The following is an 18223-nucleotide window of genomic DNA, read 5'->3' as shown; positions in this document are numbered from 1 at the left end:
GGTGACCATGCCTAGGTTCTCAGGCCTAGAACCTTTTTTCTTTTTCTCCTCCTTGTTATTTCTCTGGACCTCTCTCTTGCCTTTGTTGATGGCCCAGTTTGGTATATAATATCTATTAACCTGAAAAGTTTCAGACCATTTATTCAAAGCATAGAGCATTTCTGGCACATTTCCAACTTGGCCAGAAGGTGGCGCTATGTTAGGCCTGTGAATTACGCATGTGAATATCATCACAATAATGATATCCGATATTTTATAAAGTTTCAGATCAATCACTTAAGGCATTGTCCATTGTCCATTTCACATTTCCTGCTTGGCCAGGTGGTGGCGCTATGTCAGGCACCATGGGGTGTCTGGATATCATCATAATCATGATATCTATTAACCTGAGAAGTTTCAGACAATTCATTCAATGCACTGTGATTTATGACACATTTCCTGTTTATCTGGTGAGATATTAAAATAATATCAAATATATGAGTTATCAAAAATCCCTTTACAATTTAACATCAGCGACATCTTGGCATAATATTTGCCAAATTTCAAATGAATCTGACAAACCGTCTAGGAGGAGTATGTTCAAATTGATCATATGGCATCAGTATAATTGTCATTCTTTCTGTTGCCAGTTGGTGGCGCTATGCCAAACATGCATTATGGGCATGTGAATATTATCATTAACATGGTCTTCAATGACCTGTGAAATTTAAAACATTTCAAGCCATGCATGGTGAATTATGACACATTTATTGTTTATGTGGAAGGGTATTAAAATTAATAATTTCGCCATTTCGTCAAATTACAACATATAAAAAAAAAGCTTCACAATTTATAATCAGGAACATCTCGGCGTCATGTATACCAACTTTGACATGAATCGGATCAACCGTCTAGGAGGAGTATGTTAAAATTGATCATGTCCACAACGCACAAAATCTCAATTACCTCACTTCCTGTGGGCGTGGCTAATGGCATGTTAATACAAAAGTTTTTTTTTTTTGGGAGTTACATACACCCACACCCAACCACAAGTCACAGTGACATAAGGGGGCGCTATGGAGTTCCTGGGCAACGCCCGGTGCCAAGCTTTTATCCCTGTCTATTCACTGTATCACTTAATGTGTGTGCCAAATTTCATGCGTTTTCACCCATGGGAAGAACCTCTTTTGGCATCATGATTCATCACATATTTCATCACATATTAGTCTGCACAAAATCCCAAATACCTCACTTCCTGTTGGGCATGCATTGTACATACGAAAGTCGTTCATCTTGGGGAGATACAGACACCTACCAAACAGAATACAGGGGATGGCTTGTGTCTTGATATATTTGTATCGCTTTGTTGAACACCTGCTTATTAAAATATTCGGTGAGACTAACAAACTTCACTCCCACTATCTTACTGGCCATATTTACAATCTTGGAAAGTGCATTTTTGTCTCTGATGGTGACATTTCCATACCAGCAGATAATGGAGAATGTGAGGAGTGACTCAATAAAAGCTTTGTAAAACAATGGCATCAATGTTTTGTCCACCTGAAACTTAGCCAGTTTCCTAAGTGCAGAGAGTCTTTGTTGCCCTCTCTTGCACACCGAGGTGGTGTTCAGGTCAAATTTAAGCCGGTCATCAACAGAGATGGCAAAAGTACTCACTTCCCATACTCAAGTAGAAGTATAAATATTTGTGTTAAAAAATACTCTGGTAAAAGTAGAAGTACTGATTTAACTTCTTTACTCAAGTAAAAGTAACAAAGTATAGGCTTAGAAATGTACATAAAGTATAAAAGTAAAAGTAGAGAATTGTGAATAACAGCCATTTTATTTTTTATGCAACGGTACCTAGACCATACAAATGTTACTACAGTGCAAGAGTGCCAGTGTCTCTTTTTAAATCTTCCCGTAACATGTTGGGGCATTTCTGGGTTTTGCCAGACAAATAGGTCCAACACCACAGTATGAGAAACATCCCAATAACATGCACCACCATGCTTTACTGTCTTCAGTGTACTGTGGCTTGAATACAGTGCATGTGCAAGGGTCCGGTGCCATGTGATCCTTTGTTTGTTCCCCATGTGCTTTGTGTTTACCTGCCTGTCACCTGTCTTTGTCTCCGCCCCATCTCCTTATTTGGTCTGTGCTTAATTTTCCCTCCTTTTCTGTTTTCACACCTGTTTTCTGTTATTGTCTTGTTGGTCTCGTCCAGTCCTTTGTCTTTCTGTTAATTAGTCTGTTAGTTTAATTATGGTTTCCACCTGTCTTGTTTTACCCTGATCATTGTCCTGTACCCTGTTACCCCTGTGTATGTAAACCCTCTGTCTCCTCTCAGTCTCAGTCTTTGTCGGTTATTAGTCTTATTGTGTTGTATTACACACGGTTTGTCCAAGTACAGAATAAAGAATCTTGTAAATTCCAAGGTTGTGGTGCCTTGCATTGCGTTTCGGCTCAGCTCTCCCCAGCTTACCGTGACAGCATGCGGGTCGTTGGACAAACTGTCTGCGGCCAGAACGCTATACAGTTGAGAAGAGAGAGAGAGAGAGAGAGAGAGAGAGAGAGAGAGAGAGAGAGAGGGAGAGGAGAGAGGAGGGGTTGTATGGTGTGGCAGATGAAAAGTCCATGACAGCACTATGCTATAGCATAAGGCATGGTGAAGGGTAGTCAACACTAGCACAGGTATGGTCAGTGACCACCGTCACACGCATGACTGGGGTGCCAGTCACAAGAGGACACAGCAGGGTGGTACATTCCAAAAATCCCTGAGGTGGTTGAAGTTTTTGAGATTCTTGGGATTACAAGAAGTCCAATATTCTGTGATCGTAGCGGTCTAGGTGGGTTGTATGGGACTAGGAGACCTTTAATATATTCAGGTGTCCGGCCATTCATGGCTTTGTATATTGAAAGTAATATTTTTAAGTCAATGTGACTTTTAACAGGTAGCCAGTTTAAAGATGCTAGGATGGGGGAAGTATGTTGTAATATGTCTAATCATGCAGGTGACTCCATGTCATATCCATTGCACTGCTTCACTGGGGGACCTTGTCATGGTGGAAGTGCACTCTGACGACAGGCTCTTTGAAGACCAGTGGTTCTGTGACAAGATCTCTGTTAAGGCACCAGAGGGTGAAGAACTTCTGTTCCCGTGTTACCGCTGGCTTAGCTCCAAGGCAGGGCTGAGACCCATGTTTATTCTTTATTGCCATGTTATCATGTTATGGTATTTTGTTGCACTATAGAATATAGTGCTGAATCACTGCTGAATGTTCCATATAAGATGATGTGCTTAACCCTTGTAAGGTACACCCCCCCCCCCCCCAACACATATTACATATGAGGTCAGGTCTGCAAGTGTAATAATTGTAGGTGCTATCTTAACTGTGTCCTCATCCTAACTGGGCCTGGTATGTGTGTGTGTGTGTGTCTGTGTGCGGAAGTGTTCTCTTTCTGCACCTGCTATTCCCACACAAAGTCACAAAATTGTTACATTTAAATCACTTTCACCTGTTCTGATTAAGTTCTAAGAAATAGTCACCCATAATTATCAATCAAGTTTTCTATTTTTTCACCTTTTTATAATGGAATTTCCTAATTGTCTCTCAAAAAACAAAAATGATCATATGATAATAAATGTGATTATTACCATATGTAAATGGCAAATACGAACCATAAATGATGTCTATATCATTGGTAATTGAGGTAAAGTAAACATATGTTAAGTATTTTTACATGCATTCTTATCCACCAGACCTGGGAACATGTGCTGTGTAACAAAAATAATATTTTATAACATGTTATGAACACCATACAAGGGTTAAAATTCTACCTGGCACAGAACACATTTCTTTTCATCACCATCATTTTATTGCATTCTACCTTGAGAAAGCGACTCGCAAACACATTTCTGGCTCGATTTTAGGACTTTCCAGAATATTATGGGTGCCACTCAATAACTCAATGTGTCCAGTAATCAGTGAATAAGCTTGTCATTCACACATAGAGACCTTGAACTTAAAAACCGAAAAGCAGACCTAGCGACGTGACTGAAATTATGTGTCCTTTCATAACCAGTAAAAAACAGCATGATTTCTAAAATCATCCCTGTGTCTTTGACCTTCAAGGCAAATTGCCATTCCAGGATACTCACCCGATAGCCTATAAACAGAGGCAGAGACAACTGGACGAGGCTCACAACAACTTCAGGTCAGTCTATTGAGAGATCTCTTTAATAAATGGAAAAGGCTTGCTCTCTGAAGTGCTAAACCAACATATACTTTGCACACTGTTCTTTAAATGGTGAAATCTATTTAGTGAAGGGAAAGGGCTGTGATTGTTCTCTGTTTCCCTGAGTACAGAACACTCACAGAGCTCATGTCTCTATTAGAATTGGAAACGGTCAAGGCCGGTGAGGCCAGGTATAGACTGCGGACCCAAAAGAAGACTCAGAGACAGAGGGTAGATTAAATGTAGACAAACACAAACTCTGCAGATCAGGGAGAATCATTTGGTAACAGAAAAGACAAATAGGCAACTCAAAAAATGTCAAAAACCACAGCGGATGTACAGGCAGGGTCCAGTCAGACTGCCAAAGACAGAGAGGCAGAGAGGTCTGTGTATAGTTAGGCAGATAAATACACAGGTACCTGTAGCCTTTGGCCATAAAAATAGTTACTACAACAGGAGCAGGACCATTTGCAAGAATCCGCTCTGTTGTCAGCTAATCCATTGAGCTTCAGATAAATTAACCTACATTTTTTTTTGTATGTTGATCTCAAGGGGCCATGTCAAGCCATTCCATAACCACTCATTTCATGTATAGCGCCACCTAGTTAAACACAAAAAAGTAAAAATGAGGTGTTGTAATCGCAGGTATCTGTGACCTAACATATTCAAAACTGCACGAAATTGGAAGTGTAGGATCATTATGACACCCTCTGTATGCACGCCAAGTTTCATGGAATTCCGTTCATGGGGGGCCACACAATAAATTAATTTATGTTACTATACACCAACTGGCCTGTAGGTGGCCGGAGACAGTTTTCTGTGAATATCTCGAGAACCATAGGGCCTAGGAGGTCCACCTTTTTTATGTATGTTGGTCTTAAGGGGGCATGTCAACCCATCCCATTACCACTTATTTCATGTATAGCGCCACCTAGTTTAAAATTAAAAAGCAAAATATTTGGTGTTTTCATCACAATATCTCTGGCTGACAAGGTCAAAACTGCACGGAATTAAAAGTTTAGCATCATTATGACACCCTCCGAATGCATGCCAAGTTTTGTGTACTTTCGTTCATGGGGGGCCTTACAATAAAATAATGTATGTGTACATTTAGTGACGTACACCAACAAGGATTCCCGGGACACTGAAAGACCGGGGTACACAAAACTTGGTGGGCATGTAACCCCACATGGATAGCATGGAACCGTCATTTTTCGTTTTGATCTGTAGCCCCCCCGCTGGACTGGACCCCCCGAAAGGAGGGTAGGGCAGACACAGTTCTCTGTGAATATCTTGAGAACTGTAGGGCCTAGGATGACCATTTTTTTCCGTATGTTTGCCTCCAGGGGTCATGTTAATCCATTTCATGTGCACACATGTGCACAAACAGATACACACACACACACACATACATTCACAGTAATCATATGACACATACTCACACAGTAGACATATGTACGCTTGCATGCACAGGCACATACGCAGGCACACACACAAGCACGCACACACACACACACACACCCACACACACACACACACTCACACACACACACACCCACACACATAACATAAACATAACACAAATAATCAAGAATTTCTCAGAATTATGAACAGGCAAGATGGAGGTGGGGTTGTATAAAATTAATTTTACATGTGAAATCTATGAACTAATCATGTTTTGGTACTTGTTGTCTAGCAGATACCAGTGAGAATTGAGTGTGGATAATGCAATTTAGTGAGACAGTTAGAATCATATAGGCCTTTCAGCGTGATTTCTTTTTGTGGAAAAAATGTGCTGGACTGTGCGGCGGTCATATTTTGTACCGCTCTGCGGTACATCTAGTTTACAGTATACATCGGAATCTCAGTATAATCTCTCCACACATATTAGTAATCCTTCTCATGGATAATAAAGAATGTCCACTCTCAGGTTAGCACACACACACACGCCTTTACTTGACCAACTTCAACGGTGTACATTACACACACACCACTTGCATCACTTTACACAATCCTTACGCAGTGACTTGTATCAACAGAAGCAGCACAAAGACAAATCATAGTCACTCTAGGACATCTTCCCAAAATTCTTCACAATATTCATGTGTAACCACATTATATGATAAGGCATATTATGCATACAAGCTTTTCATTTTGAAAGGCATTGAACGGCTTTATCCATGACCTCACTTTCAGTTATATTTACTTTGGTCTTCAGTTATATGTACTTATGATTTGGTATTCACCAAACTATGTATTGATAAGGCTATTACAGTTATAAAAAAATACATCTTTTTAAATGGCAACACTATTTTCCACATTTCGGGGGCTCAGAGAGGTGTACGGAAACTCCTGCTTTTTGTTCCGCTCCTCAATAAGATCAGAGAGCTCTCTCAGATCCTTCTGAAAATCTGCAATGATCTTGCAAGGGACTTCTTCATCAAACAGATCGATCTTCTGGGAAACTTCCCAATATGTGCTGGAATGTTTAGAGTGTGGTGTAAAACAAAAAAAAAGTTACTAATAAAAAAGTTGATAATGACATGTATGACATAAAAAGCAACAGACATAAAAATGTAGGCAATAGTTAATATTATATCAGTCCCAGCAGCAACACTATATGGCACTAAGGCAACAGTTTGCAAAATGTCTGACATGAATAAAGATTTTCTTGGAACATAATTAACATAGTTTGTTTTTGTTATCATGTAACAATAAGACAATGGAAACCACCGTCAAGCAGTATAATAAAATGGAACACACAAGAAAGATATTCAGAATTTTAAAAAGATGGATTTTTTTCACTTTTGTTAAATTGAATTTGCAGTTTCAGTGAAAACATGCAGTTTGATTATGAACAAAAACTCACCTGATCTGAAAATGTTTGGCTCAGCAGGCTCTGGCCAGCCATGGCATTCACTGTCGTACCTATATCAGGTAAAGTCTCCAGAATGGTGTCCATTGTGGTCTGGCCTTTCTCCTTGGGAGGGGGCTTTCTGAGGGCAGTGGGGTAGTTGGGCATCCAGCCGCCAAAGTCAAACTGCATGGGTCAATTGGACGCAAGAGCGTTTAGACACGAGTTAAAAAAAAGAAAAATGGAATGTGGACGTTGTTAAATTACCTGTCCGCCTAAGTCCAAATGAGGCGTACATGTCACATTTGGGTCAGATATTTAAAACAAGGAAGTCCAGTGCACCATTATCCTAAGTTATAACATGGACAGTGTGTATGGCCTGTGTTTATGGTAGGGAGGTTTTCCTTTGCCCATTGGGGTCTCTGAGCTCATGTGTTATGGACTAAGGTGTTGATCATCTTTGCATAATGTTGATTCATAAAATAACATTGCTTGGTTTGGAGAGTGGTCAGGAAGCATAAAGGGAGGTTTTCCATTTCAGCAGTAAGCCCCTAGAGGCCGTAGGTTACACTGACTTTAGAAAAGCTTACTGTAGTAGCGTTGTTAGTCACGACACGCAAGCAGAGTGCCTAAAACCCCCCTTAGCTGTTCTAATTAATATATTATATTCTAATAAAGCTGTTCTTGAATTTCCCCTTGGGGATCAAAAAAGTATCTATCTATCTATCTAATGAAAATGAAGGCACAGTTTTTATAGCCATACATGCGTGTTCACTTTTGGCTCCTTGGCTATCAATTTGGTAACGATAACGGGCTATTTGACGTCTTTAGAACACTAAACATGTCAAATGTTGAGTTACTCCAGTCTACATTATTTGACGTTAATCACTCCTAAAGTTAACTGATGGCTAAATAACCAAAAATTGTTTGCACCTCCAAATGGACGGTGACGTAGGTCTGTGACGCGAGTTTGTGTGAAAGAATAGAACAAAATTCGGTCATGGTGTATGTTGGTGCTGGATTTTACAATGGCATCAAACGCGATTCAGCCAATCATAATCAAGGACCGGAACAATCCGTTTTAGAATTTCCATTGTAGCCTCTGAGCTTATGTGTAGAGCATCTTCGCATAATGTTGATTCATAAATGTCACAATCCTGCCCTGGATCTCTAGATCCACGTTCATGTTTCTTGTGTATCATGTGTACTGTATTATGTTCCTGCCCTGTATTGATGTCTTTGGATTTTGTCATGTCTCCTGCTCCTTGTCACTTCCTGTGTCCTGTAGGCTTCTATGAGGTTCTCATCTGTCTTTTTGTCTATCCTCCCTTCCTTCCTTCCTTCTCTAACTCTAACAGGAAATCAAACAGGTGTCTCTGATTGCTGGCAAGTGTTGTCCATAGACAGTAAACGTGTTGCCTCCCGCAATATGGCGGCCGCGTTTACGTATGCCACCTAATAGAACTCGAGCCCAATGCGCTATCTAGCTTTCTAATATCTATGGTTGAGATGTCCTGCTCACTCACACATCACTTTTAAGAGATATCAATTACTGATGATACGGCGCAGCACCTCTTAGGCTAGAATAAACAGACACGCAAATTGCAGAGAATATGAGCTTATACCAAAGCCTAAAAATGTACATAGACTCTTCCTACTTATTGACCCTGATAATGAGATAATGTTTGATAGTTCTGGAGACATGGATGAATAGTTATTATACAATGTGGAGGTATTTAAGGATTAAGTCCCGCCCTCCATACAAATGAATGGCGGAGGCTAGGCTAGTAAATCCAGCCATTTCATAGTCAACACCATATTGAACAATGGGGCTAGGATCCAGCGCCAGTCGGCTCTGACGATGCGGCAAGTTCCAAAGCTGGAAATGACGCATGGACCAACGTTGATTTTTATTGGATGTTCTGTGAAAAGAGAATCGTCCTCCAGTTCACAGGGTGGCGATAATGCACATACCTTGCTTGCCACCTAACAAGAAGAAGAAAAAGTTGCTTGGGAACGCTTGGAGTCCGAGTGGAGTCACCCGTTTGGCTGTAGCCAAAGTCTTTTTAGGCAAGTCCCTCCTCTCAGCGGCCATATTGCAACACTTTTTGGGCACTTATTGGGCATCTATTTCGGCAGAAATGCACTTGCGCAAGGCTTCACGACACTAATTTCGCTCCAGCGGCAAGATCACAACATATGATTGGCACGATGTCTTCACAACACACCACATTATTGGCTCAATGTATTCATAACACAGCACGTGATTGGCTCAATGTATTCACATGTCGACGTTTTGCCGCAGAAAGGGTGTGATATGTGTAGACAACTGTGTTACAAACTAACCCCATGCATTTCTATGGAGGATTTTTTGAGTGCTGTGTCTCCTCATTAGAAAGTCTCTGCTGTAGCCGCCGGATAGGTACCCACCCACCAACATGTACGGGCATGAGAGCAAGTGCTCAACACAGACTTTTGTGCACGGAGCTGGTTCCAAATGTTCCATGCGGCGCCATACTTGAAAATGGCGTATGCTAACATGCCAAAGCTAATCTGCACACTCTTGACAATGCCTGCATGCATCCCTAATTATTGCCTTCATTGCTTTCCACCTGTGCCTTGTTAGTCTTGTTAAGTCTTGTGTGCTTTGCTGGATTATTTCGTCTCTTGTCAGGTTCGTGCCATGTTCTTGTCTATTGTCAGTCTAAGAGTTTGTATTCTCGTTAAGTTTTCTGTAAAGTTTATGTGTGAAAGAAGACACGTTAAAATCTAGTTTAATACCACTTCGGTTCCACTGAATCTGCGTTTGGGTCCAATCTGCTATCCTGGCCAACTGGCCCTGACAATAAAAGACAACAAGGCAATGGTCTGCTCTATCTCAAGTCAATGGGGGCTTTCTGAATGCAATAGATTAACTAGGCATCCAACTGCTAGTGTTTAACTGAAAAGGGTCGACCTGGGTTTGATTCTGGCATCCAACTGCTAGTGTTAAACTGAAAAGGGTCGGCCTGGGTTTGATTCTGAACACACTGATGAGAGCCCATGGCGCTTTTGGATAAAAGTGTCTACTAAATCTCAGTTCACTTTAAAAGGGGCGATCATTTTAGAATCTGAACCAAATAGATACACAGACCCTTTTTTAAAAGTTTACCTGTCCATTGTTGACAGCAGCATGTTGAGCGGATGCAGTGAAGATCACCATGGTAACAAACTTGATGAGATCGCTCACTGTCTGAAAAGACTCAGGCACGCCTGTGGAGGAATAAGACATCGACATGTAAATAAAAAATCTGCACAAAACACAAAACAACTGCATCAGCATAAAAGTGCATTCACATCTGTGAAACATCAGATGACGACAAAATGAACTGAACACCATGCAGTCATGACAGCACAAGGAATTGGCGGCCATTGATCCGTGTGTGTTCTGACATTCTAAATTCCTCATGAAATACCATAAAAATTCCCCAAATTTTCCCATGAAAGTGTTGGGTGACATTTACTAAAATATATTTGAAAATATATTTTAGAGTTTGGTCTTTTTTATTGGTAATTCTTTTTTTTATTCCTAAAAGACAGTATTACTGCACACACCTGTGCTGCTCCTTTCCAGGAATCCATTGGTGAAGATCTCTCTGATCCAGCTCTGCAGTTCTGTGTCCTTCTGCACATGCTCATCAGATGTGTAGTAATGTTGCAAGACTCCTGTTACATACCTGCAAATGACCACATGATTCAGTGTCTTATATAGTTGTCTGTATACATGAAGTCATTGTGAAAGTGAACAGTGAAATCATATTTAAATAGTTTGACTCTTTTTTAAACACGCACACACACACACACAAATAAAGAGGGGGGGGGGGGGGGGGGGTACAATTGGCAACCCTACTCTGACTCAAACGGTAAGCATACTTGTTGATGATGTTCCACAGTTGTGTGCCATCATCTCTGTAGTAGTAGTTGGGGACGTCCTCCAGGCCTCTCTCAGAGATGTTCTCAGGCAGACAGAGGGAGCTGTAGGTCAGGGAGGAGGTTCCACGCTTCAGCAACTCAGGCAATGACTCTCCACCAATGCCGGCATACTAGGATTATACATAATGAATTCATAAGGATAAAGTATAAAATACCACAGTTTATCTGAAATCATAATCAAATTAAAATGGTCCTTGTATACAAATATACTTGTATAGTATATCTCTATAATATTGCTGCTGTCGGATGGAAACCTAGTAACTCCTTACTCATTACCTGACAGTAGGAATCATATCAACATCCATTTTTTACGGTTTCATTATGTAAAGCTGTATGAGTACCAAGGTAATGGATCCATCGTCGGAAATCAAGCCACTTCTTGCCAGGATGTTGATGTGGAGTGTGTAGCGGGTGTGGGGAATGAGGAGCTACAAGGAAAACAGTAAAAACAGTAAAGAGAAAGTTCAGCATGTGGTATACGGACAGTTCCTAAAGACAAATTAAAATAATAATATACTTGGAACTAATTAGATAGATAGATTCAGACAGTATAGACAGCATCTCCAAATTCAAATGATCAGCCCATGTGATGCTCTATTTTTCTAATCATTCTTGGATATTTTTTGTTCTTCCTGGAACACTGAATTGTTTGGTAATAGGCCTCACACCAGCTAATGCATGTGAGATTACACCCGCAGATTCAATACCTTGAAAAGAGGGTGCGGGGATGGGAGGTTCCGCAACGTTGCCATGGCAAACACCTCAGACAGCATGTGAGTTCTCAGCAGGTGAGAGTCGAGCGCTTGCATGCTGAACTCTGCGGCCCGCACAAAGATCTTAGCCAGCAGCCAGTCATGCTTGGGGTCGGTGGGCAGGAAGATGGGGTTTTGATGGGGTCCAGCGTTTTGCCCTAACTGTGGAGAAATGACAAATCCATGAAACTAGAACAGGGTGACATTTATACACAGTGCAAAAAACTGTTTTAAACTCTAAACTAACAGGGGTATTTCACAAAACCTAGAAAAGGGATTAAGCTGGGATTTTTGACTATCCTGGATGAATTTAGCATTGACTTGGTTTCACAAAAGACAAGAGGTGGCACATAAGTTACCATGGGGATTTATTCTCTGCACCTAGCCTGCTCCCGACTAGGCTAACAGCCAAGCTGTTCAGCAAGTTAATTCTAATGGTAATTATGTTGTCTTATTGGTTTGGCTAGCTGTCATTCAAATCAGACCTCTGTGTGAATTTTTAAGGAGCTTTATTCCATTTATATACTATTTGTTAAATGTATTTGCTTGCAAAACAAAAGAGACTGTCTACCTACTACCATACTGTATGGTTATTATTACCGCCGCGCAGCGAAGGTTTAGTCAGATTTTTTTTCTTTTCTTTTTCGCATGCCCAAATTTCCGTCAAGGATTCCCGGGACACTGAAAGACCGGGGTACACGAAACTTGGTGGGCATGTAACCCCATATAGATAGCATGGAATCATCGTTTTTCGTTTTGATCTGTAGCCCCCCCGCTGGACTGGACCCCCCGAAAGGAGGGTAGGGCAGACACAGTTTTCTGTGAATATCTTGAGAACTGTAGGGACTAGGATGACCATTTTTTTCCGTATGTTTGCCTCCAGGGGTCATGTTAACCCATTTCATGTGCACACATGTGCACAAACAGATACACACACACAAATATACATTCACAGTAATCATACGTATGACACATACTCACACAGTAGACATATGTACGCTTGCATGCACAGGCACATACGCAGGCACACACACAAGCACACACACACACACACACACACACACACACACACATAACATAAACATGTACATGCACACATGCACACAATTCAAGAATTTCTCAGAATTATGAACAGGCAAGATGGAGGTGGGGTTGTGTAAAATGAATTTTACATGTGAAATCTATGAACTAATCATGTTTTGGTACTTGTTGTCTAGCAGATACCAGTGAGAATTGAGTGTGGATAATGCAATTTAGTGAGACAGTTAGAATCATATAGGCCTTTCAGCGTGATTTATTTTTGTGGAAAAAATGTGCTGGACTGGGCGGCGGTCATATTTTGTACCGCTCTGCGGTACATCTAGTTACTTTAATTGTGATAGCCTTATAATTATTAACATACTCATTGTTTGCTTCTTTTGTTGATATACGTTTGATATATAGTCTACTGTAGTAGATGATTGCAAATGCAGGGCAATTTTTTCAACAAACTCGGTTATTAAGACAATATGAATTAATATGATAATATTATGCCTTAATATGACAATATGAAGCCATGTTTCCCCATTCAAAAAAGGAGAACTTTACTTGTTAGTCTATATCAAAAGCGGTTGTTCACTTTGTCTGAATGACGCTTGAATTAGCATCTGAATTATTTGGCACCTGGCTTAACATAGTCGCTCCTACTCATCCTGGATTGGTGTTAATGAAATTAGTTGAGCTATAGGATGACTAGACAACGTATATGTCAAGCCTTGCTTTATCACTTATCTTGGATTTCTGCCTTTGTGAAATACCCCTCAGGTCATGAAGCCAGATGTGTATGATAATCACTGTGGCATGTTTAGTTATTTAGGCTCCTGAAGTGTGAGACAGGCCCCCTAGCATAAGTGTGTTCCAGAGGAAAAGATAAATTGAAAAATAAGATGTTTTGTTGGTCTTGCCTAAATATAACTGAGCTCAGTTTCTCCTAAACAATTGAGCTCAATGGAAACCAAATCAAGACAGGCTTTGACTGTAACATGAATTAAAATGAATAACAATTTAAATCAGTGTCCACTTCTATTTCTAGTGCATGTATGCATTCCTCCATTTTGGTCACTAGAAAAACATCACAACATTTTGAAATGATACATTTTCTTTTTATTTTGCTACATTTCAAAAGTGTAATGTGTTTACCTGTATGGCTATGGGCAGCATCAGACCCTGAGGGTTGCAGTAGAGCAGGACCAGGGGAGCGGTGAGGTACTGCTGCCTGCCAGCAACTACATTTCCCACAAGCCCATCCAAGATCTTGTAGTCACACAGGAAGATGTTCCCTTTCTGAGTGGTTTAGGTGAAGTGGAGGGCAAACAATACATAGACAGAAAAGAGTTTAGCATCAGACATAACATGAACTAACTTCACACAGATGAAAAAAAAACATATTTGTGTTGATCTTCAATTCATGATTGAAGCTACACTTCAATCAGTCCAGTCCAAAGTATAATGGGGTCTTTATTGGGCCATGCTACCTTTCCACCAACTTTAATGAATATTGGACCAATGTTCTTTTTATTCATGGCCTGTACATTTTAAAGAAAGAGAAATGTTTACTATCAATGGGCTTTTCAGCAAATTAAATGTAATTAGATAGTATTCTCAGTTAATTTGCACAAGGCTATACTGTGCTCAAATCTACTGATTCTTTCCTAAGCAAGACTGTTGACCAATGCGTTGCCTACCGCTATCTCCGCCTCCAAGGTGGTTTCTCCTAGAAGGCCTTTGACCATCTCCTCTGTGACGAGGAAATTCTCGGGTAGCTTTGAGCAGCGCTGGATCAGCATGGGGTTTAGGCCATTCAGGAACTGGTAGCCAAAGAACTCGTCCTCGTCCCAGTGGTCCTCAACGTATTCTGCAATGCATTCCATGTCAGAACATTTGAAACAGGTAGGCACAGCCAGTGCTATGTTCTCATTATGCAATTCTGTATAACGACGAGTAGCTACCAATGGTTTTGTTTGTGATGTCACAAAGGACCATATGCAGCTGGTCGATGCTTTCCCAGGATTCTCTGTTGTCAGCTAATCCATTGAGCTTCAGATAAATTAACCTATACATACACACACACACACACACACACACACACAAACAATAATGATCCATAATTACAATTGACAATTGTGAGCGTCTTTGTAGTTATAAAATATATATTATTACTAATGTTGAAGGAGGCAGCACACCCATCCACAATCAAAATGTAAGAAAAATATAAAAATATAGAAAAGGTAAAAAAAAACACTTAGACACTTACTGCTTTCCTGCCGTATAAGATAACTCTGTTTCCTTCGAGAAAGAGAATTGGAGTTCCTCTGGCAGAAGAAGGGCAGATTCATAATTGCTAATCCGGGGCAGGCTTTCAGCATACACACTCCACCTGTAAAAAGAATATACAGGAGAAATGCAAAGGGTATTTTAACTTAGACACTTTGCTGTCACACACAGTTAGTTTTGGTGTGTTGCCCACATACCTAATTAATTTCTGTCGTCCTTCTAACTGACTCTCCCTTGTCTTTTGGGCAACTGGGTTGGTGTCCTGGAACACAAGCGAAGCTGAAATAGAAATGTAATCTCAGTATACAGGTCAATATTAACTGACTGACTGCTTTGTCCAAATTTTGACTGAATGAAGGTGTTACATGTGTGTGAATGACATAGACTAGAGCCAGAAAGAGTAAGTACTCACTATTGTGCTTTTCCCCCCTTCTTTTTGTTTTTATACAGAAGTCTGTTTTCTTCCAAACAATACACCAACGTGTGTAACACACAAAATGTGTGTCTCTGTGTGTGTGTGTGTGTGTGTGTGTGTGTGTGTGTGTGTACCCCTGAATCTGTAAACTCATGATAGATAGATAGAACTGCTTTAATCTACTGGATTATTCAGAAGATTTGATTCCTAATGTAACTTGACTAGTAAAGTGGAATCAAATAAAGTATATAAAATGTGTTTACACAGAACATTTCCAAGATTTCACCACTGAACTTTCAGGTGCACCAGTAATATGTGAATTGAGGCCATGCCCTGAAACAGGAGTGCCTACCTTTGGCAGGTCTTAACACAACAGTCTCACCGCTGCCAAGCCAGCGGTAACAAGGAAACAAAATGGCATCCCCCTCAGGCGTCTTCACAGTGATCTTATCACAAAACCATTGGTTGTCAAGGCCCAAAAATGCCTGGGTGCGGAGCTTTAAATAGATGAGTTCGCCTAGGGACGCTTCACACTCCAATGTAAATGTCCGCTCCTGTATAAACATATGGAGATGGAGTTTTGAAGTAAATATATTAAGTTTGATTTATGAGTTTGCTTGCAAAAACACATACACAGATACAGATAAACAATAAACCATGGATTTTTTGATTAGGCAGAATTAATCTAATCAAAACTAGATGTACCGCAGAGCGATACAAAATATGACCGCCGCCCAGTCCAGCACATTTTTTCCACAAAAATCAAAACGAAAAACGATGGTTCCATGCTATCCATGTGGGGTTACATGCCCACCAAGTTTCGTGTACCCCGGTCTTTCAGTGTCCCGGGAATCATTGACGGAAATTTGGGCATGCGAGAAAAAACAAAAAAAAAAAAACATTCTGACTAAACTATATGCTTCGCTGCGCAGCGGTCATAATAACTTCACATTGGTTGATATTGCTTGAAATTAACAATTTAAAAAAAATAATTTCAGAAAATTAATTTATTTCATTCTCTCAAAATGAACAAACAAAATCTGTGCTACCCAGTTAGTTGTTGCGGCTAACAGCTAGCATCCAGATAGCTACAGTGTGACACTATATGGGGACATCTTTAAAATCATGCCTCTGGATTTTCTGTTTTTCTGTTGCTTTAAATGCACTTACCGATCCATTGCAAAAGTCATGAGAGAAAAAGCGCTTGTGTAGATTCTCCTCCTGGCTCTCAGCATCAGCACCACGCAGCTGGATGTAAACGTAGCTTGTGGTGCCAGAAAAGAGGCGGGTTCCTGTGTGTGTCGTCACTGTGTAGCTCGCCATGGCTATTCTGCAAAGGAGTGGACACAGATTAGCCTACTTAGAGAAAATACAGATGTGATGGAAACACCAAACAGAACCCCACATTAAAGTCCAAAGAGAATTAGAGAGAGAGAGAGAGAGAGAGAGAGTATTTATGTTTGTGTGTGTGTGTTGGTGTGAGTCTCTATTCTCATTCTTTCACAATGTTGCTGTTGTAAGATGCATGATGATCTTTGTTGCTAAATTGAGCAGTAAAGAAAGAGTAATCTGTGGTTGCCAAAACAAAAATTTTCTCACATTCACAAAATACATTTGCAATGGGATGGGAGGATTTCCCACCATGGATATCCTGACGGTATTGTGCTGTGTGTGCACAATGGGGGGAATTCTCCCATGTGCGTAAGCTATGTAAGTAAAAAAAAAAAAAAACGTGTAACTAAGCGCTTTTCAAACTGCAGGAATTCTCCCATCATTTTTTGCGCGAGGGAGTTACACGTTTTGAGAGGTGCAAACCCAATCTAGCTGATTCTTATGTAGGCTATACAACTCTTGCGCGCATTCTGCCACTGGCTTAAGCACTGGACTAAGCACCTTTTCAGCTACGCGCTCCAGAGGGCTGTATTAAGGTCGGTCGAGCGCCACTACAAGGTGAAACCAGTGCTTGAAGTGGGAAAAATGGTGCCGGGTACTCATCATTCACATGCATCATACCACGGTGTTTGATAAGCAATTAGATGTCTTGATTTTGTTTCAGTACAGGCAGGCAGGCGGACAGACAGAGACAGAGGAAGAGACTCACCTACCTTTAAAAAATAATGTGTGCTGTTGTGGAGTACACACAGACCAAGAGGAAGAGATGCCGTCTGAGAAGAGCTCTGCACAATCACATGTAGCTTTCCTTCTTAAATACTCAGATGCCACACATACCTAACTACCTCTCAACGATTGCGTAATATACAACTTCATGACAGTTCTTCAACCGGTTGAACAGGATTGAGCCTTTGTACCATCTTGCCAAGCCAGACCCCCCTCATTATGTTAATATACTTAGGGGCCGTGTACACGAAACCGCCGGGTGGATTTTCTCTTACCGCTTTCACACCTTTAACGACTCCGGCAAGAAACAACCTTGCGTGTACACACAGAGGTGTAACCGGCTAAGTGTGCTGTAGTGCATAGTGGGAAAGAAAGACATTTTAATATGATAAATAAATGGTTTGGTTTGTTTTGACAAGCAGCATGTCAGGTCAAGTGCTGTGGCTGAGTTGAGAGGTGGGGCTATGTCGTCATAAAGTTGCCGGCTTCGCACCTACAGGCCGTCTACACGGCACTGTCTAGCCGGCGGTCTCAAAAGTTCCCACTTCGGAAGCCGGTTTCAAAAGCTATCGGTTTCAGTCT

At 40.8% G+C, this 18223-nt stretch overlaps 1 protein-coding gene across 1 annotated transcript; it reads right to left on the bottom strand.

The window, feature by feature from the left end:
• Positions 1 to 6658: 6658 nt before the first annotated feature.
• Positions 6659 to 17747, bottom strand: LOC143118788 (hydroperoxide isomerase ALOXE3-like). Its single transcript, XM_076279896.1, has 15 exons — positions 17629 to 17747; positions 16694 to 16853; positions 15876 to 16077; positions 15306 to 15387; positions 15089 to 15211; positions 14784 to 14887; positions 14520 to 14689; positions 13975 to 14118; positions 11752 to 11958; positions 11386 to 11472; positions 10985 to 11154; positions 10667 to 10788; positions 10224 to 10324; positions 7088 to 7258; positions 6659 to 6697 (listed from the first exon to the last, which is right to left on the bottom strand). Exons 2-15 carry the CDS (start codon positions 16844 to 16846, stop codon positions 6659 to 6661), a joined length of 1875 nt encoding a protein of 624 aa, XP_076136011.1. The 5' UTR covers positions 16847 to 16853; positions 17629 to 17747.
• Positions 17748 to 18223: the final 476 nt, after the last annotated feature.

This window comes from Alosa pseudoharengus, unplaced genomic scaffold, assembly GCF_046254945.1.
Source record: "Alosa pseudoharengus isolate Yale_2024_CS ecotype anadromous, Long Island Sound unplaced genomic scaffold, YU_APseudo_1.1 YU_APseudo_1.1_scf_1, whole genome shotgun sequence".
NCBI classification, from domain to species: Eukaryota; Metazoa; Chordata; class Actinopteri; order Clupeiformes; family Clupeidae; genus Alosa; species Alosa pseudoharengus.
The sequence above is the reverse complement of the archived record's forward strand: the minus strand, read 5'-3'. Positions and strand labels throughout refer to the sequence as shown.

What these genes read in the sequence shown, in the direction of transcription:
- LOC143118788 (XM_076279896.1), bottom strand. Translation starts at nt 16,846, where the DNA reads ATGGCGAGCTACACAGTGACGACACACACAGGAACCCGCCTCTTTTCT. An exon ending in TCTTATACGGCAGGAAAGCA is followed by an intron (nt 14,888 to 15,088) that starts GTAAGTGTCTAA and finishes GTGTATGTATAG; the next exon opens with GTTAATTTATCTGAAGCTCA. An exon ending in CCTTGGAGGCGGAGATAGCG is followed by an intron (nt 14,119 to 14,519) that starts GTAGGCAACGCA and finishes TAAACCACTCAG; the next exon opens with AAAGGGAACATCTTCCTGTG.